We start from the raw sequence: 21959 nt of genomic DNA on the forward strand, positions 1-21959 counted from the left end.
AGACTGGTGCTGGGGCCAGTGAGGCCGGAATCGGAGCCTCCTGTGAGGCAAGGCCAGTGCTGGGGTCTTAGAGGCTGGGATCGGAGCCTGCTGAGGGGTTAGGCCGGTGCTGGGGCCAGCGAGGCCGGATCGGAGCCTGCCATGAGGCAAGGCCGGTGCTAGGGCCTCTGAGGCTGGGATCGGAGCCTGCCGAGGGGTTAGGCTGGTGCTGGGGTAGTGAGGCCGGAATTGGAGCCTCCCATGAGGCAAGGCCAGTGCTGGGGCCTTAGAGACTGGGATCGGAGCCTGCCGAGTGGTTAGGCTGGTGCCGGGGCCAGCAAGGCCGGGATCGGAGCTTACTGTGAGGCAAGGCTGGTGCCGGGGCCTCTGAGGCTGGGATCGGAGTCTACCGAGGGGTTAGGCCGGAACTGGGGCCTCCGAGGCCAGGATCGGAGCCTGACAAGGGGTTAGGTCAGTGCTGGGGCTAGCGAGGCTGGGATCAGAGCCTGCCGTGAGGCAAGGCCGGTGCTGGGGCCTCCGAGGCTGGGATCGGAGCCTGCCAAGGGGTCAGGCCGGTGCTTGGGCCTCCAAGGCCAGGATTGGAGCCTGCCGTGAGGCAAGGCCGGTGCTGGGCCCTCCGAGGTCGGGATCAGAGCCTGCTGAGGTGTTAGGTCGGTGCAGGGGCCAGTGGCCAGCATCGGAGCCTTCCGTGAGGCAAAGCCACTATTGAGGCCTCTGAGGCCGGGATTGGAGCCTGCCGAGGGGTTAGGCCGGTGCTGGGGCCAGCGAAGCCTGGATCGGAGCCTGCCATGAGGCAAGGCTGGTGCTGGGGCCTCTGAGGCTGGGTTTGGAGCCTGCCGAGGGGTTAGGCCGGTGCTGGGGCCAGCGGCCTGCATTGGAGCCTGCCGCAAGGCAAGGCCAGTGCCGGGGTCTCCGAGGCCGGGATTGGAGTCTGCCGAGTGGTTAGTCCTGTGTTGGGACCAGCGGCCGGCATCGGAGCCTTCTGTGAGGCAAGGCCATTATTGAGGCCTCCGAGGCCAGGATTGGAGTCTGCCGAGGGGTTAGGACAGTGCCGGGGCCCGCCGCCAGCATCGGAGTCTTCCGAGAGGCAAGGCCACTATTGAGGCCTCCGAGGCCTGGATCGGAGCTTGCTGAGTGGTTAGGCTGATGCCAGGGCCATCGGCTAGCATCGGAGCCTGCCATGAGGAAGGCCGGTGCTGGGGCCTCCGAGGTCAGGATCGGAGCCCGCTGAGGGGTTAGGCCAGTGTCGGGGCCAGCAAGACCAGAATCGGGGCCTCCCATGAGGCAAGGCCGCTGCTTGAGCTAGCAAGGTCTGGATCAGTCCACCGGGTAGCCAGGCTACAACTGGGGCCTTCAAGAGTGGGATCAGTATTTTCAACGTGGCATGCACAGAGAAATATCGCAGAAAATTAAAACCAGATGCTTCCCCTAATCAGCAATAAGTAGGAGGAAAGGGGCAACAGGAAGTAGTCAAGCTATAGAAAGGGCCCTATAGTGAATCAATTAAGTTGACCAATCAGAGGGTATGGAATAGGGGAGGATGGAGCCTCTTTAAAAAGCAGGAGGTACATAAACATATGTATCAAAGTTAATCACCAAACAAGCATGGGATCGAGGGAGGGGGAGGGAATGGGATGGGGACTGGATAAGGGCTAATTGGATGATGTATGCTTGTATATCCTCTCAAGTCTTGTATTCCAATGTGATGTATGATTACAATGCACCAATAAAAATAAATTAAAAAATAAAAAATAAAAATAAAAAAATAAAATGAATTGCCTATTCAAAAAATAAAAATAAAAAAATAAAAATGAGAAAAAAGGAAAAAAAAATAGGGCTGGAGGTAGAATATGTTTGGATTTAGTCCCCAGTTCTAAACCATACCAAACCAAACCAAACGAACCAAAAAACAAAAATAATACAAATCCTATATCCAATGTGTCAGCAGAAACTCTCATTTCTACCATCAAAAGTTATTTCTTCTGCTGCTACTGTTCTTGTTTGAACCATCACCTTCTATCTCCTGGATTATTTCATTTAATTCTTAGCTAGTCTTATTGTGCCTTCATTTACCTCTTGATGATTTATTTTCAACCAAGCAGCTAGAGCGAATTTATTTAAAAATAAGTCAGATAAAACCACTCAGAAATTTCTCAATAACAGTGAAATCTATATAATAATTACATATCAGTTATATGTGAGCACAGAATTTAATAGCCCCCCCAAAACCCCATTATGTTTAGTTATGTCTTTAGATGAGCTGTCCAGGCTAGGTTTGGCTGCATAGCTCATCTTTCTTAATTTGGCCAGTTATATATGAACAAAATCAATAACCTTAGGTCATAAAAGAACTCATGTGTTTTCTATTTGCTCTTTTGCATATCTTCCATCTCGGAAAGCAGAAAAATGCTTAGCTTATCAACTAGTCTCAAGGAAAAAAAAAAACAATGGCTGTACAATTTCAGCTGTGCTACTTAGTTGAGGCCACCTTAAATAACCAGATTTCTAACCAGCCCACACTGTGTTAGATCAATTAAGATCAGCAGAGTCATTCAACTTTATATAATTGACCAAAGAAAGTCAAATGGCTGAGCTCAAAGTCAAGGGGAGAGAAAGTACTTTCCATCTATCATGAGTCCATGGTAAGACTGTGGATCAGGAGCGCTGCTTACTGTTAGACCTCGGACCTTGCCTCCTACTTCTCTCCTTGACTACTCTGCTCCAGCTCTTCAGCTTGCTGCTTGTTCTGGAACGCAGTAGGTTCCACTCCTGTCTTAGATGCTTTGTTTCCCCCCCCAGAAATCCATAGTGTTGTTTACTTTATCATACATATTTTTCCTTAGAAGTTACCTTGATGAGGTTGATCCTAGCTACCAAATAACATTTGTAACGCTTTCCTCAAAACTTCATATCCTTTTGCTACTTCAGTTTTTCTTCTGTATGAATTATCAGTAGATAATTTAACCTTATCTTTTCCCTATTTATCAATATTAAATATCCTTTTTTCACTTCAGAATGTGTATTCCATGAGGGCAGGTCTCTGGAAGTTATGTTCAGTATTGCAGTCCTATAGCTCCCATGTAGTGAGTGGCTGGATAGTAAATATGTTTTGAATGAGCAAATGAATGAATGAACTGAAAAATAGACTTAATTAGAGCCAGCAGAAATAAGCTTTATGTTTAGGTTTGTGGCCAAATTACCTTTCGAGTGTTCACGTTTGCCTTCTCTGTGTCTTGATTTCTGCCTCTTTCAAAAGAATACTGAGATTTCTTACTTTTTATTCCCCCTGGGGCTTGAACCCATGGCAATTCTACATCCACTCTATAACCCCAGACCTTTTAATTTTGAAACAAAGTCTCACTAGGTATCTGATGCTGTCCTCAAACCTCAGATCCTTCTCTTCACTCCAGAAACTTATAAATTATCTTAATACTTGGTTTAACGATGTTTGGTTTATAACTTGCACATGAATAAGTAGGATCCACCATACAGAGTAGAGATACCTAAAGCTCTTCCTAAATGTTCCAACAATTGAAGAAATAAATTCATAACTCCTCTACCTCTGAATTGCTGTTCTATCTTCATACTTTTGAAAACTCATGATACCTTTTTAAAAGATAGTGAGTCAGGCTTGGTGGCACAAACCTGTAATCCTAGTACTTGTGAAACTGACACAGAAGGATAGAAAGTTTGAGGCCATCCTCAGCAACTTAGTGAAAAATCTCAGCAATCTAGTAAGATTCTGTTTCAAAACAAAGGAATAGCTCAGAGGTAGAAAGCTCCTGGGGTTCAAGGCTTAGATACACACACACACACACACACACACACACACACACACACACACACACACAGACTTGCCCATGCTTACTCATTTATTCTTTTAAAGTCAATCACCAAATGTATTTAGAGTTGTTAGAGAAATGGAAAAAATAATCAGAGAAATTAAATTGTTACTGTTTTTTAGAAGTTTATTTTGACAAATCATGCTATCCAACCTGGGTAAGAAGAGAAATAAGACTATAAGGATAGAATACCTTTCTTACCATTATAATTCTACTACCAATAATGACAAACTAATACTAATATGACACCCATGTTTCTTACTTTATTAATTTCCTTTTATATTGTAGGTTTACTGTAGATTATTCTACTTAAGGACCTTAAACTCAATTAGATTCCTAGTTCTGTCAGTATTTCTCACATTTATTCTCTGTACTACAATTGTTTCTCTTGCCACCATAGTATATATAGCCCTGTCTCTTTTCTTTTTTTGGGCCTTATCATAGTGTCTTGTGAAAGGCTGTCATGCTTTTATATTATTTGTATTTGGTAGAATATGTAGTAACAGGAGAACTGCGAGGATTAGACTCTACTATTGAACCCTTCCATAAAATTTATTAGGTGACAGATACTCTCCTAAACAATATGTATATAGATTAATTTATTTAATCTTCACAACAATCACTTGAGAACAGAACCATTATCATCTCTTTTATAAATGAGGAAGCAAAGCCTAGAGCTGAATGAGTAGATTAGGCCCCCTAGCTAATTGCTGGTAGAGGCAAGGACTAAACCTAGGCAGCCTAACTCCAGAATGTGCACTCTGACCCACCTCTCTACCTGCAGTTCCTCAAGTGTGTCATGCTGCCTGCTTCTGTGGCCCTGTGTGTTTTGTTCCTGTGCTTATGATACCTGTACTCCCTTCCCTTTGAGAGCTAGCTTCTCCTAACCTTTTAATAACCAATGCAAACATCTCCTCTTCTTAGATGCCTGTGATGAATTATTCCTGTTTTTCTTTTCTAGGACTTACCATATCCTCTTCTGTATTTCCCATTGAATTTCTACTATAGAATTTATCACTTTATATTCTTATTTTTCTTTAACCTGTGTTTCTCTTTATATTATAAGAAAACATCACAGTGTGTATTTGTTTAAAGCGTAAGATAAAGACATGAATTTCTTGGCTTCTCCAAAAATTTTAACTTACTTTTAGTAAATTAGTACTTACAGAGATAGGAATGTTCATTTTTTATGGTTTAGACTTTTATAATTAAATTTATTCACATCTGGCAAACATGTTATTCTGATATCAGTGTAAATTTTTATTTGGTTTGTGAACTTTTCCAACTTCTTAAAAAATATGTGAATTCTAGAGCAATTATGGATCACATCAATGATCTGGCCTTGTATTTTCCTGATAGGGCTGTAATCAGCGATCCAGAACAGAATCTAAACACTGATAAACAAGAAAGTGTTCGTATCCTTCCAGATACCAAGGGAACACCTCTTCGATTTAGGAAAAGAACACTACATGAAACAAAGTAAGATTTTAAAAAATGAGGCTACTTATGTTATCAATGTATTTTTAATATGTTCCTCTGAAGTCAACTGAAATGTTTTGTGTTTGCTTTTTCACTATTAAAAGGTCAGCAGTAGCCAGGCATGGTGGTGCATGCTTGTAATCCCTGCACTTGGGAGGCAGAGACAGGAGGATCACGCAGGTTCAAAGCCAGTCTCACTGGCTTAAGAGACCCTGTTTCCAAACTAAAACAAAACAAAAACAAAAAAGGTCTGGGAGTGTAGCCCGAAGGTAGAAGGGTTTCCAGGAACCCCAGTACCACTAAAAAAAAAAAAAAAAAAAAAAAAAAAAGTAAGCGGGATTTTTGGAGTCTAGATCTCACTTCTTTTATCTTATAGTATTGGAAGCAATGACACATTTTACGCTCTTTGCCCTCCAGATTTTTATTTATAATTCAGGAAGGAAAACATACAATATTAAAAAATAATAAATGTGAAAATGAAAAATGGCAATATAGTAACTTAGACATTAGTATTTATGCAGTGTTTTATTATTAGATCTTATTGACATATTAAAATTAGTACTGCTTCTTAATTTTTTTGTATTTTACTTTGTAGTTTATAAAGCCTTTGGGTGTTAGCTTTCTGTTACTGTGACAAAATACCAAAGATAATTAAGATAATTAACTTAAGGAACAAAGGTTTATTTTGGCTCATGGTTTTAGTTCATGGTTGCTTGGTCCTATTTCTTTGGGCCTGTTAGCACATTTCACTAGGGTGGGAGCACATGGCAAAGAAGGCTTGCTTACTCATAATAGCTGGAAAACAGGAAAAGAAGGGGCAAGATTTCCAATTTAAATGTTCATTTAAATGACCCTATTGGACTCAACTTTCTCCAACTAAGGCCCCTTCCTAAATATTTTACTACTTCCTAATAGTGCCCTGGACAACTACTAATTCTTTAACATATAGGCCTTTTGAATCCAATCTCTAGCAGTTAGAATGGATGTTTACAGTCTTCTGGTACAACCTGCTATCCAATTGAGAAAAATGACTCTATTGATAGTTGACATCTAGATTCAGCTTTAGACATGGAAAACCTACTAGTACATGAAGAAGCTCTTTTTTTATTTTCAGACAACTATAATTTTTTTGTAGTTTCCCATCACTTTTATCTTTTAGTCTCATTTTATTTTATGAAAGCCTTTATTTTCATGCATTTAAATAGTTGAGATATTATATATTAATTTATTACTGAAGTAACAAACTGCCCCAAATTAATTTAGTAAAAGAACAAAAATTTGTTCTCTTACAGTTCTGGAGGTGAGTGGTCTAAAACCAAAGTGTTGACATGGCTGCATTCCAAGTAGAAGTTTCTTGCTTTTGCAGCTTTTAGAGGTTGCCTACATTACTTGACTCATGGCCCCACCCTTCAGCTTCAAAGCTAAAGATGATTAATCAAAATATCTCATGCTAGGTAGTTTTGACACTTCTTTTATAGAGACATCTCTCTGCTTTCCTCTTATAAAGGCAGGTAGGGTTGCATTGAACTTGCTTTGATAATCCTGGAAATCTCCTTATCATTAGCTCCTCAAATGAATTACATATGCCATGTGTCTTTTATTATGTAAGGTTAACATATTCAAATGTGCCAAAAATTAAGATGTCAATATCTTTGGAGATCATTGTTTATCTACTACACATAAAATTCTCCTTTTAAAATAAATTTCAAGAGACTTGAAATTTAGCACTATGATAGAGTGTTTGATTATTATGCACAAGGCACTTGGTTCAATTATCAGTACTGAAAAAACAACAAAAATAAAAACAAAAAAAGAAAATAAACTTTTCCTGAAATAAAACATACATTTACAAAGTGTGCAGATTTTAAGAATACTGCAGAGAAACTATGACAAGCTAAACTATACTCATGTGTCAGACTCCCACCTTAAGGCACAGGACTCCAGAATCTCCTTTGTACTGCCTCCTGGATATAGTTAACTTCTTTGGTCATACCAGGTTAGCTTCCCTGTCCAAACATCATAAATTACAACCATTGGTGGTAAACTGTTTGAAGTCACAAAACTTGACCTCCGAGTCTGGCTTTTTTTGTTTCCTTTACTGTAATTTAATTATATTTTGGTGCACAACATGATGTTTTGATATATGTATGCTGCCTTTGTTCCACATTATGTTTGTTTAATTCATGTGGCTTTTTTTCTCATTGCTATATGGTATTTCATTATATAAATATACCAAAGCTTGCTTATGGACAGATTATGATTCACTTTTGGCTGTTTGTGAGCAGCGCTACCTTGAACTTGCTTGTGTATGCCTTCTGGTGAACATATGTACTCATTCAAGCTGATTAAATATGTAAAAGTAGAATCACTGGGTACAGCTTTAGAAGATACTAGCAATAGTTTTCCAAATTGGAATTGGCTGGTGAGACTTACATCAGGATCAGGGAGAGGGTTCTTGTTGTAGCACATTTTTATATCGTTTATCTTTTGCATTTTAGTTTATTTGGATGTACATTGGGATATTAATTTGCATTTCACTAGTGACCAATGGAGATGAGCACTTTCCCACACACATACTGGCCATCCATATGTCTTCATGTGAGGTTTGACCAACTCATCTATTTTTCCTATTTTGTAAATGAGCTGTGTTTTCTTTAGGAAATTTGAGCTGACCACAAAGTCACATGCACATTGACTTTACTGCCACTGTGTTACATGTTGAGTTGTCATAATGTATAGTTGGCTTCTAGGCTTTTTCTTCAGTTTTATTTGTTTCCCCAAGCCTATCTTAGTTGATATTCCTTGTACCAAAGCAAATGACGACAATGGTTTAAAGCTAATCCAGTTCCATGAAAAATCCTACAGGGGTTTTGATTAGAAGTATTGTATATATAGATTTTTGCCCTCTCTTTCATTTTCCCAAGAAGAGATGGAATGAACTCTGCTTCCTACATTTGGAGTCAGGGATTGGCACATGATTTGCTTCTCCCTTTTTATTGGAGCAGCTACCTGCAGAAGAGCACATTTTACACTATGTGTTAAATTTTTACAGGGTCCCTCATCAATAAAAACAAGAGGTTAATCTTTTTAATTATACTATTAAAGATTTATACTATTGTTGCTGTGCAAATTAAACACGGTTTTCAGCAGCTTTATTGATAACAAGATTTATCTTTGGTCTTCAGTACATTTGATTCTTCTTTCCATATTGATTTGGAACATGGATGGAGAGAATTGTTTGAGTTGCTTATTGGGAATTTAATACTCAGTATGGCCCTTTGCATTTCATATTATCAATGTACATTCACTTCTTTTATCTTTCCATGAAGACTCCTGGCTCTTTGATCCTATTACTTCAACCTATCACCATTAGAGAGAGTTCTGTTCACTACTGAGAAGCAATATAATGTAATGGTTAAGAACATGGGATTTTCTTTATAGCTCTGCCATTCCCTAATTATATGACCTGGGGCAATTTAGTTAACCTATCTCCAACTCTGCAAAATTTATTTGTAAAATGAGGATAATAGTACTTACCACATAGAGTTATTGCAAGTATTAAATAAACCAATGTTCATTAGAGTCACTTAACAATGACTAGTGTCTAGGAATTCCTCAATAAATGGTAGTGGTTATTGTTGCTATTATTTTCTCAGCATCACAATTACTCTAGGCACATAGTGTGCATTCAATAAATACATTAATACCAATGGAGTAAATTGAATTGAGCTGGCTACACTTTTTGTGCATGAGCTGCATGAGTGCCTTCACTAAATGTTCACAAATCCTCATTTGATTTGCAGGACCTTGTTTTCTATTTCCTGCTTTGTTTCCTAGAGATTTAGATTTTACAGAGGGATAGCTTTTCAAGATTCCAATGACCCATACACACTTACTTACTATTTACATTATTGCTATTTCATTATACCTGCAGTTTTATTGGAGGAATGTCATAAAATTATTTAGGAAGAAAAATAATGATACATAATTGAACCTTCAAATCTCCTGACAAATCATATTATTAGTTGTTATGTACCAAAGTGAGTACATTTGAATTTTGCTTTACCTTTTTAAACAATTTTAGGGCTGGCCAACTTTTGAGATCATTTGGTGCCATCTAAAGACTACAGAGATTAAATAATTGATAGACCTATTCCAAGGTGTGAACTTCAGCGTTCTTTCCCCCTTCTCTGTTATTTTGTAAGGAATACTTTCAGCTACCAAAACTGAAAACCTTACTGGTAATGGATAAATGAGTCAGAATTTTTTTTTTTTATAAGTCTAGCTGTTGGAAGGTAGACACTTGTTTTGATTAGTGACTCATTGATACTGCTGCTTTGGGCCAGCTTCCCTAGATAACACTGACCTTTTTTTCCCTGCGCCCTCCCTCATCCCTCCCTCCTTCCCTCTCTCCTTCCCTCCACACCTCTCTCCAGTCTTCTCTCCCTTTCTTTTGTCTTTCTTTTCTTTTTTGTGGTATTTAGGATAGAAGCCAGTATCATTCTATCACTCAGCTACACCCTCAGCCCTATTTTATTTTTTTAAAGTTTGAAACAGGGTCTCATTAAATTGCTGAGGATCTTACTAAGTTGTAGAGGCTAGCCTCAAACCTGTCTGATCCTTCTGTTTCATCCTCCTAAGTACTGAATTACAGGTGTGCACCATCAAGCCCAACCATGTTGACCTTTCTAATATTGTTTCTTGACTTCTCTGCTGGCTTCTGGCATCATATCCCTCTCATGGACACAGGAAGAAGTTCTTCCATGTCTCTGTCTCATCAGGTCAGAGAAAGAAGATAATCTTTCCCGGAAGCTTATTGGCAGAACTGGGTTCATTAGTCACCCCTAAATTTCAGAGCCAAAGAAATGAATTTCTGATCTTTATTTACATCTCAGGGTGGTTTCTGTTATGTCTGCTTTATTAACAATCTCAAAGAGTTTTGTATTTTTGTGTTTAAAATGCACTGTTACACAATATTAACATAATATCTTTTTGTACATTTATCATTTATATCAAATGAAATGCCTTAAAAATGTATCTTTAACAGGATAAGAACCCAGTCTACACTAACTGAAAATGTGCTTTCTCATAAAGTACAATTTGATGGTAGGATCATATCAAGGTAATTGTTATTTCATTATATTTTAATTGTGTGATTTTAAAGATATATTCTCTTTGCACATAGAAAAATGAGATTTTCTTTATGGCTGAGTAAAATTCCATTGTGTACATATCCCATGATCTATTCATCTCTTTTTTTTTACTTGGCTTACTTCTGTTTATTAGATACTTTGTACATTGGTTACTGTGCTAATTGCTTGAAATGTGGTTTTTTAATTAGTGTATTGTATTTATACATCATAATGAGGTAAAAAACTTGTGTAGACATAAATGCACACATCACCCAGCCAGCCCCCACCCAGTTCCCACCTCACTCCCTCCCCATCCCTCCGTCCCATGCTTGGTTTAGTGATTGACTTCGATATGAATAGTACATCATGAGCTTTAAAGCATTTTCCTCTCCCCACCTGCCATCCCCACAGTTAGGTTGTCTTATTTGCTCCTCTGTAGGATCTCTTTTTTCACCTGGAGTTCCTCCTATGACCCCCATTCACCCTAGCTTTCACATATTAGGGAAAGCATTCGATTCCTTACTTTTTGCGACTGACTAATCTCCTTTAGCATAATGTCCTCAAGATCCATCCATTTCCCTGAAAATACTGCAATTGTATCTTTTTATGGCTGAGTAAAATTCCATTGTGTACATATCCTACAGTTTTGTAATCCATTCATCTCTTGATGGACATCTTGGCTGGTTCTATAGTTTGGCAATTGTGAACTGTGCAGCTATGAACATAGATACATATGCATTAGTTTGGTAGTTTGACTTCCACTCTTTTGGATAGATACCCAGAAGTGGTATTGCTGGATCATATGATAAGTTCATTCCCATTCTTCTGAGGATCCTCCATACTGCTTTCCAAATTAGATGCACCAATTTGCAATCCCACCAACAATGTATTAGAGTTCCCATTTCTCCACATCTGTGCCAGCATTTGTTTCTGTTTGTGCTGTGAATGATTAGTATTCTAGTTGGAGTTAGGTGAAATCTCAGAGTATTTGTATCTCTCTGATTTCTAATGATATTGAGCATTTTTTCATGCATTTATTGGCCATTTGAATTTCTTCTTTTGTGAAGTGTCTAGTTCCTTGGCTTTTTTTTTTTTTTTTTTTGGTGGTACTGGGGTTCCTGGAAACCCTTCTACCTTCAGGCTACACTCCCAGACCTATTTTTATACTTTTTACACTTATTAAACATCTTTGTCCAATTAGTAATCTGCATTGTGGCATGTCCATGTTTATATCAGTATAAGAGAAAGCTTCTCTCTTCATCCAAATTTAACTTGGCACTTGAATAAGCTCTGGTGTGTTTTCCTCCAAATTCCAAATCCCTTCCTCATTGAAAGATACTCAAAATAGTTTTATTATCTCTCTTTGATGAGTTTCCGAGTGTTTAGGGTTGTATGGCAATAGACTATATTATCCCTCTTTCTTAAACACAACTTTAGTTTATTATTCAATTGAAATTACTCAATTTGAAAATCTTTGTTATGATTCTATTTTTCTAGAAATGGTCGTGATGCCTGCAGAGAGCTGATTGGCTTTTTTTTTACTCATGACCAGTCTCTTACAATGTATGAGTATCGACAATTTGGGAAAAACAGGTGTGTCATAAAATATTGTTAGAGCTCTTGAAACAGTTACTTCTAAGAGATTCTGAATAATTTCTTTTTTAAATTTAACTTCTAGAACAAATGTGCTTCCTTTTATTCAAAAAAACATCTATAGTCATCAGTGTGGACGAAGAAAAGGAAAACAATATCGACTTGGTGATTTTTACATTGTAAGTTAAGAGTATATGTGTGCAAAGATTTAATACCAGATATCAGATTATGTGGAGTCCCTGGGGGTGGAGAAGGAGGCTCTGGTCTTCAGTTTCTCTGTTTTCCTGATTTGTGTGAATGGGCTAATGACTCATATTTCCTCAGGAGATTCTGCTTCCTAGGGAGGAACACAGGAGTCTTAACTCTAGCATAGCATTTATTTCCCTTAAACCCAGCCCATGCCCCATTCCACAATGTAGTTTGTAACTAAAGAACTTGTCTCTTGGTACTTTAAAGGCACTACAAGGTAGTATCATTGGGTAAGTAACTACGTCAGTAACTTTAGGAGTAATGCCCTACCTGTAGCTCTACCTCTAGCTATTAGGAGTCATGCTCTACCTCGAGCTAACTTATTTTCCAAGGATGCATGGTTTCATCCAGGGAGGGGCATTGGCCTCTGGAGCTGTCACATATCTGAAAGCCTGTCCATCTTGTGATTTTCACACCTTGGAAAACTTCTGAAATGTGGAATATGGAGTAACAAGAGTTCCCAGTATGGGTAGATTATAGAAGTTATCATCTATATAGCGCTTTGAAATTTTATTTTTAATTTTTGAGGTGCTGGGATTGAACCCAGAACCTTGCTCATGCTAAGCAAGTGCTTTACACTTTACCTCCAGCCTTTTTGTTCTGAAATGTAAAGTCATTAAATTGACATATTAATATCATGACTAAAATGAAGCACTATAATAAATGTATTTATATGCCAAATGCTGGAACTAGAACAATGAATCAGTTAGACTTAGCCCCTATTCTTGTGGCACTTATATTCTAATGGGGAACAAAGAAGAAAGGGAAGTATGGGGCCAGGTAGGAGGAATTACAATCCAGTTTAATGGAACAAAGCATATGACCTGGAGAAAGTGCCTTCTAACCTTGAGTAGGAGTTAACTAGGCTGGGTTAGGGATGTAAATAAGGGAAGGGAAAAGCTCCTAGTGGAGGAGATAGCTTCTGCAAAGAACAATGACAAGAAAACATATGGATTATTTTGAGAACTAAAAACAATTCAGTCAGGTTGAATTTACAGAGTATAAGTTGGAAAAGTTGGAAGTTTATTAAAAGTAGCCTTATGTTAAAGAGTTGTATGAAATATATTAGCAAGTCACTTTAAGAGAAGATATTGATGAATAGAACGGTCATGATAAGGTTAATTTTTTTTTAACTTAGAAATATCTCCATGATTACAACATATGGACTAGGTACCCAAGGACTGGACTGGATTGAATTATTTTAATCAAGGAGAGAGGTTATGACAACCTGAATTTAAAAAGTGATTGTAAAGCCAGGCGTGGTGGCTCACGCTTGTAATCCCTGCACTTTGGAGGCTGAGACAGGAGGATTGCACAGGTTCGAAGCCAGCCTCAGCTACTTAGTGAGGCTTTCAGCAACTTAGTGAGACCCTGTTTCCAAATAAAATATTAAAAAGGTCTGGGAGTATAGCCCAGAGGTAGAAAGCTTCTGGGTTCCACCCCTAGTACCACCAAAAAAAAAAAAGGAAAAAAAAATTTGCGGGCGTGGTGGCGCACGCTTGTAATCCACGCGCTTGGGAGGCAGAGACAGGAGGATCGCGCAGGTTCGAAGCCAGCCGTGGGCGCTGGCTTAGGAGACCCTGTTCCCAAATAAAAAAATGTAAAAAATAGGCCTGGGATTGTAGCCCGGAGGTTGAAGGGCTTCCAGGAACCCCAGTACCACACATACACACAAAAAAGTGATTGTAGCTACAAAGCTAATTGTAAACATAAAATATTTAGGAGGTAAAATGAATAAGATATAATGACAAAGTAGAAAAGAATGAGAAGTAAGGGAAATCTTGACATCTTAGTCTTGGATTAAGTATACTATAAATTTTCCACTCAACCTTGCCTCTTGTGAACTATAGACAATCAGTTCTGACTTTTATAACTTAGGGAGAACATGTTTAACATCTATCACGGGATTAAAGGTACTCCTAGCCGTTGCTGTCTCCAGCAATTTTGTGTAGTTGATGATTTATTCTCACCATTTCCATTTCATATTACTTTGAGCCAAATGTAGAAATTTGCTTCTTTTTATGATTTGCATAAAAGAAGTAAGAAAAGGGAAGGAATGAAGGAAGAAAAGGAAGGAGAGGGAAAGGAAGGAAGACACAGACTACACATATGATGGTTTTTATATGTGGTAGACATTTTGAAGGAGGTATCTAGGGAGGTTTATAGTGTGGCAATGTAAACAGTCTGCAATATATTTTGGATATTCCTATTCTTAAAAATATGTCTTTGAATGCGCCCATTAGTAAAGGACCTCTCCATTTTCTGACTTTTCTACCTGTTGCCTTTTCCCCAATATCCTATTTCTTCATGCAGAAACATTCATCCCTGCCAGTCATGGTGGTATGTGCCTGTAATCCCAGTACTTGGGGGGCTGAGACAAGAGGATTGTAGGTTTGAGACTGGCCTCAGCAACTAGTGAGAGTATCAGCACCTAGCTAGACCCTGTTTCAAAATAAAACAAAACAAGGTGATAGGGGTGTATCTCTGAGATAGAATGTCCCTAGGTTCAATTTCTAATCACACACACACACACACACACACACACACACACACACCACAGAAACATTCAGTCCTCTTCTTCCTGCTCTTTTTTTGTGGTAGTAGTGGAGATTCCCTTTTGCCTTCGAGATATTTCTGTGGAATCTATCTTTTCATTTCTACATATTCCGTCAACTCTTTTCATTTTTTAAAATTTGTTTTTATTTTTATGTGGAACATATTGAAAATGGCATACATTCAGACTGTGCTTGGGACCCTCTCTTCTCTCCCCACTTTCCCTCCCCACCCCCCCACAACAGTGAGTGTCCACGTCAACCATGCTATATTTATATTTTTACACAAATCCATCAACTCTTTTCTTAAACACTTCCTAAAAGAAATCCTGGTGCCAGCTGTTAGGATAATACTCATACAAGAAAACTCACATGTATCCATAGATAAATCTCCATAGTAGTACATCCACAGATACAGTCCTTATCACATATGGATTCACTCATACTCCTGCAAACACAGCATCAGACACAGTGATACAGACTTCTGGGTAGACCATTATGCGTGCATTTAAGTTCATCCATGTATGCTCATTTATATAATTGTACTGTACACCTCACAATGTCTTTTCCATTGCTTAACATAATTCTTATTTACAGGAAGCTCCGTGGAACTTCTCATCCTCAGCCTTACCATCTCGCAACTTAAAAAAAAAAAAAAACCGCTTAAATTGCCCTGTACTACTAGATATTCTGCCTGGAATATTGTGACCCAAATCAAGATAGTATTTTACTTTATCACTCATAGTCCTCTATGTCCCACATCTGGATTGCATGTGTTTTGTATTTTCCTTTATACATCCTACTTTTTAATCCCTGGAATTCTTTCCTTCAATTTTTATTTGATTCCTGATACCCAGAAAATCACTCATTTCTCTAAAGCATCTCTCACTTTTAGGTATTGCTCTCCCATGAAGACCCAGGAAAAGGAAAAAAAGCTGTTCAAGTCCAACTTCACTATGTAAAATGACTCCCTCCCTTTTCATTTTGATATGAATTGGGCCAAATTTTTCTTCTTACTTTCTATAACCTGATGTTATAGTATATAGGTGTATGTTTATCTATTAACTTTCTCTGTGATGAGACTATAACTCTTTAAAGAAAATTACTTACCTATCTGGGAGACCACAATATTTCTGGTGTCCTAAAGAGTGACATATTTAAGAGGCACTGAATAAAAATATTTTTAAATAAATGGATTGAAATAAATAAATAAATTAATAAATTAATTAATTTATTTATTTATTGTGGTAGTGGGGTTCCTGGAAGCCTTTCTACCTCTGGGCTATACTCCCAGACCTATTTTTTTATATTCTTATTTGGAAACAGGATCCCTTAAGCCAGCACCTCTGGCTTCGAACCTGCAGAATCCTCCTGTCTCCACCTCCCAAGCATGGGGATTACAAGCGTGCACCACCACGCCTGGCATGGATTGAAATTTAAATTAAAAGTTTTAACTTGATAAATTCTCAGATTTTTATTCCTATGGAATATGTATATATATATTATATTTCTTATTACAGAGAAGTGTGTATATATACACACATTTATAGCAGTATTGGGGACCATATCTGCTAGGCAACTGCTCTACCACGGAGCTATACCCCCAAGCCCTGAAGAAAGACCTTTAATATCTTTTTTATGTTTAAAATTTTTTACTGGTACACTGTAGTCATATTTTTTTAATTAAAAGCACTAAGGCAAGGAAAACATCATCTATATCCAGATTCTTAGCTAGTGAAGGTGACATGAAAGAATCTATTAATACAAAAGGGACATACTAGATATAAATTTATATCCAGCATGATAGCAGTTTTAGAAGTATAGCATATTAAGTAGTTTCCTAAAAGACTTTACCAAATGTCAGTGATGTGAAATATTTGCCCACTGAGGAAGACTGAAAGTTTTACATTTACATTTACAGTATAGGTAAATTTTGTAGTTTTGTAGTCAAACACATTTAAATATTTACCGGAAAGTAATGATGATGATGATGATGATGATGATGATAATGAATAACTATTATTTAAGTAGAGTTTGTTTTTTAATGGCAATATGGAAATTAAATAATAGTAACCATTAATCATTAATAATCATTATTATTTTACTTTCCATCTTGCTGTTGGAAAACAAATTCTACTTATTTTTCTGAAAATTGAGAAATGGCACACTTTGCTGTCCATGATTATCTTTCTTAAAATAATATCCACATCTAGCTAGGTATGGTGGCGCATGCTTGTAATCCCCACGCTTGGGAGGCGGAGACAGGAGGATCGCGCAGGTTCAAAGCTAGCCGCGCTGGCTTAAGAGACCCTGTTTCCAAATAAAAATATAAAAAATAGGTGTCTGGGAGTATAGCCCGGAGGTAGAAGGGCTTCCGGGAACCCCAGTACCACCAAAAAAAAAATTCACATCAATAGAACTTTAGTTTTATGACCCTAAATAGACTAATAAAGAATTGTGTTTTGAGAAGTAGAAATCTAATTTTACTCTCTGGAATAAGTAACCAATATAACTGTGAAATTTTTACTCCGATTATGTTTTCACAATCCAAGTTTCTCATTTTGATAAGTTATTGTGCTCATTTCTATGGACATGTGAAAATGGCCTAAAAAATAATCTATCATAAAGAATCTTGGCAGAAAGAAAAGCTATCCTTTCACTTCCTTTGTAATTTATGTGATATTTGTTACAGATAGAAAGCTACCTATTATTGACGTGGGGAAAAGTAGCTTCATATATTTTTAATTATATTTGATTATTATTTTCACCTGTTAAGTAGTATTGCTATTATTCTTATATATATGAAGTAGACATACTTTTTATAGTATATCTTTTTTTTTATATTGGGATTGAACCCAGTGATGTTTTACCTCTGAGGCTAGTCTAGAACTGTGATCCTCCTATCTCAGCCTTCTAAATGCTAGTATTACAGGTGTGTGACACTATGCCCAGAACATACATACATATATACATACATACATACATATATAGATACATACATATATACACACATACATATATACATCATTCTAATATATATATATATATATATATATATATATATATATATATATATATAAAATTAACGTTTGTATTTCTGCTTGGCAGATTGTAAGGCAGGAGGCCTAAACCTTTGGGGCAAATAAAAAAATACCATTTGTTGTACTTTAATGGTTCTGCTTTGATTTACTTATAATCTCAACTTCAGATGTTAATCTGACTTCTCCTAGGCTTGATTTATGGAGTCTTTAAAGCAAACCAGTAGAAAGCTCCTAATATAAAAAATAGCAGATAGTAGATTTTCAGTATTTCTCAACTTTTTTTAATCTATCATCTATCTTCTTTCTCTCTTTCCATTTCCCCTTTTCTTTCTCTCTCTCTATGTATAATATATATAATGTAATATATAATATATAACATATATTTTTGCATAGAAAATGAAACCATTTGGGCAGTATACTGAGGCAGAGAGAAAGCTCCTTTGGAAAGACAGAAGCTAGAAGCAAAGGACCTCTATTTGCCTCTAGTCACCCATGTCATTAGCCTGGCAGATTTGGAACCCATCTGCAACCTTAGCTTGGAGGCTCCATTTTACTGCTTCCTACTTTCTTAGTTGAAAAATATTTTAAAGATTTTTTTCTCTTATTGGTGTTGGGTAAATAGAATTGAAAGAAAATCTGGCAACACAGAAAAATTTCCCTAAGTATAGTAAAGAAAATAGTTTTACTATTGGAAAAGTATTAAACCAGAATATAATGCACATCACAGGGAATTTGCTAAGAGATTGCAAAGATATAAATCTCACCCTTTTATGTATCCAAAAAGCTATCACTCACTGCATACAAGTACCTTTACCTCAAGAAAACTCAACAGCCACACCTGTCACCCCTCTTTCATCCTCAATTACCTTGGTAATTGGTGTTAGCTAATTGACTTCCTCTAGAGTAAAAGAGATTTTTCATCTTTGTGACAGGAGGTGATTTTGCTTTTGGAGCAAGGTGCCTGAGAAAGTTAGGCTACAATTGACTCTCACAGAAACTGTGAGATAGATGTGCTATGCATTTCAAAGAAAGACTTCCAGATCCTAGAGAAATATTTTCCTAGGCCAGAAAGCTGACGATAGACCTATATAATTTTCAAAAGAACACATATACATTTCAAAAAGAGGAGAAATATTTATAATTAAATTTTTTGAAGGAACTGTTCTAAGAAAAAGAAAGGGAGGGAAATCTTTTCCATTACTTTCAGCAGGAAGAATTAAGTCTTCTATTTTTGATCTGTATTTGTCTATGCACTGGCTATAAGTACATATGAGCAGAAATTAAGATAATAACTTTCTAGGTTTTCTTTTTGTCTGTGTGTGTGGTACCGGGGCTGGAACCCAGGAGCTTTTCTACTTCCGGGCTATACTCCCAGATCTATTTTATATTTTATTTGGAAACGGGGTCTAAGTTGCTGAGGCTGGCTTTGAACCTCCTGTCTCAGCCTCCCAAGCCCTGGGATTACAAGCATGTGCCACCATGCCTGGTGTAGGTTAGGTTTTAGAATGTTGTCCCTGAATTTTGTTGTTCTAGTTGGGTAAAGATTAGTTTTTATATTTATGTGATCTTTTCATCAAAAGTTCAGGTGAGCCGGGCGTGGTGGCGCATGCTTGTAATCCCCGCACTTGGGAGGTAGACACAGGAGGATTGCGCATGTTCAAAGCCAGCCGCGCTGACTTAAGAGATCCTGTTTCAAAAAAAAAAAAATATATATATATATATATATATATATATATATATATATATATATATATATATGTATAGGTCTGGGAGTGTAGCCCAGAAGCAGAAGGGTTTCCAGGAACCCCAGTACCACCAAAAAGAAAAAAAAATCAGGTGAAATAGAGTGATATACCAATTCACAGTACATCCAGCTGTGGATCATAGCTCTACTTCTGTATTTAGGAGTATCATAATTTTTTGGAAGTAATTTTCTCTCCCCCCATAGTTCATATTAAAATTTCTGAATTTCTTATATTGCTGGATTTTTAAAAATATGTATAGTTAAATGGAAGATTGCTCTGTGAGATTAGTATCTTTATTCTTTTATGGTATTAGTTGAAGCCTTTCTAGTTTCTAAGTATTTTTCAAATATACTTTTCAAACCATTATTAAAATATAACATGTCACATACAATCAAAATCAAATATTTTAAATTAGCATTATCGGTATTTTACTTCTAATACACTTTCCAGCTTTAGTTCTATTATTATATTATTCTATTATTATATTATTAAATATTCTTCTATTATTATATTATTAAAAAGTACTATGAAAACACTTTTTCAGGGTGCAACTTTGACATTTTTGAGCTCTAATCATCCAAGCCTTCCAGAAAGCATAAAAGAAAATCTATTACTCAGACTTCGAATCACAGATATTGATCAAATTGCTTTGGATTCTCTAAAGTAAGTCAAAAAGGCACTTGACATTTTAAAAGTAAGTGAAAACACCATTTTTATTATCTGAAAATGAGATTCTATTTATATGCAAAATATTTAGACTTTAATTTTTTTAAAAAGCAAAGCAATATAGATCTAGTTTATGTGCTATCTTGCACTCATGTACAGTCCATATGTGGGAACAGTTAAAATCAATTGAAAAATTTAAAATGTCCCATTTTGTTAAAGATAGCTTATCAATTTGCCTTTACTATACCCTTTTAATTTTACCAAATGCTTCCAAAGTAGTAAGTACGTTTTAAAATATGGGGTATCTGTACAATATCATAATAATTTTTCCTACATTTTTGGTCAAGACCTTTGTTTTAGCATAAATCAATTTTGAGTCCTATATGCTTATAGTATTCATTGATCAATAATATACATAAAATGAAAAAATGCTATGAATAAGAATTTTAAATGATTTTGAGGTTTTTGAACACACACAAATACATATCTGTGCATATATACACATATACATAACTGTGTATATATTTGTATAAATGAATTCATTGGTGTAGGGTCCCTTTTCAGCCCTCTTTAAAATATCATCTTTATATTTTATACATTGCAAGGTACAACTTCTTTTCAACGTAATGGTTTTAATTGAGTACTTAAGGAACATTGAACCAGCTATAAATAATGTGAACATATTCATAGGTAGTTTTTAAATGTTTTAAAGCTTTGAACTCTTCACTTAATTCTCCTGATAATCAGAGCAGGAGGCAAAATTGGGACCTGATTGAACTCTAGAGAACTCTCCCAACCCTGTCTGAGGGTTTCTTTGAGTCTGGAGCAGGGAAGAGCTTACTTTCTGTACTGAGATCACAAAATAGAGTATATTTCTCTCACTGTGAATGTGTCAATTGCAGAACTTCTGTGGACCATGAGGAAGATAAAATCAGTCAAGAAGCCAGTGATAGGCTGGTCTTCAAGGCCATTCAAGGTATGCACTTTCACTCTCAAGGACTAGTTTCAACATTCACACATTTTTGTTGTTATCAGTTAAAGCAGTATTTGGGGCTATTTCTCAGTTTTATGCCACTTGATTTAAATTTCCCATTTATTTAAAAAAGTTATTGTGTATACTTATTTATCAGAATATCTTTTTAGGATTTCTTTTGTGTTAATGGTCCTGAATACATAATATTAGGTGAATTTTGAACTTAAGAATTTTAGAAAGTACTAGATAATATGGGTAAAGTAAATAAAATGGAGAATTGGTTATTATAAACTTGACTTTGCATTAGATGCTGTCTTAAAGGTTTCTAGTACAAAAGACAAAGTGCTAGACTGGAATGGATCAGTTCAGGTTTGAATTCTGCTGTTCAGTCAACATATTATTTTGTCTGATACCTCTTTCTTCATCTCAAAAATGATGATAATGATACCTGTCCATTTATCATTCCAGAGCTCTTATAGGCAATAAATGGGATATGTAGAGGTTTTGCGAACTTTTTCAAACTTTGCAAACATTTTACAGATTTTGTTTTTAAGAAGCCACTGTTATAACCACTGCAATATACAAGGCTATAATATATAATTTTTTGGTTGGATCGCATAGTCTAGCAAGTGGAAAGGTATTAAATAAGTAATCACAGAAATCAACAAATACTTTATGAATTTTGAT

The 21959-nt window shown here is 36.7% G+C and overlaps 1 protein-coding gene across 2 annotated transcripts in view; it reads left to right on the plus strand.

The window, feature by feature from the left end:
• The window catches only part of CAPS2 (calcyphosine 2), a gene marked incomplete at both ends in the record, with an annotated part of 79805 nt that overhangs the window by 25246 nt on the left and 32600 nt on the right, over positions 1-21959 (plus strand). For both annotated transcript variants that reach the window (XM_080706331.1, XM_080706332.1), the window contains 6 exons: positions 5202-5321; positions 10369-10443; positions 11951-12046; positions 12132-12225; positions 20178-20296; positions 21202-21275. In XM_080706331.1, the coding sequence (XP_080562457.1) occupies positions 5202-5321; positions 10369-10443; positions 11951-12046; positions 12132-12225; positions 20178-20296; positions 21202-21275 (578 nt within the window). The remainder of the gene's footprint in view (positions 1-5201; positions 5322-10368; positions 10444-11950; positions 12047-12131; positions 12226-20177; positions 20297-21201; positions 21276-21959) is intronic.

This window comes from Muscardinus avellanarius, assembly GCF_963383645.1.
Source record: "Muscardinus avellanarius genome assembly, chromosome: 11".
Lineage (NCBI taxonomy): Eukaryota > Metazoa > Chordata > Mammalia > Rodentia > Gliridae > Muscardinus > Muscardinus avellanarius.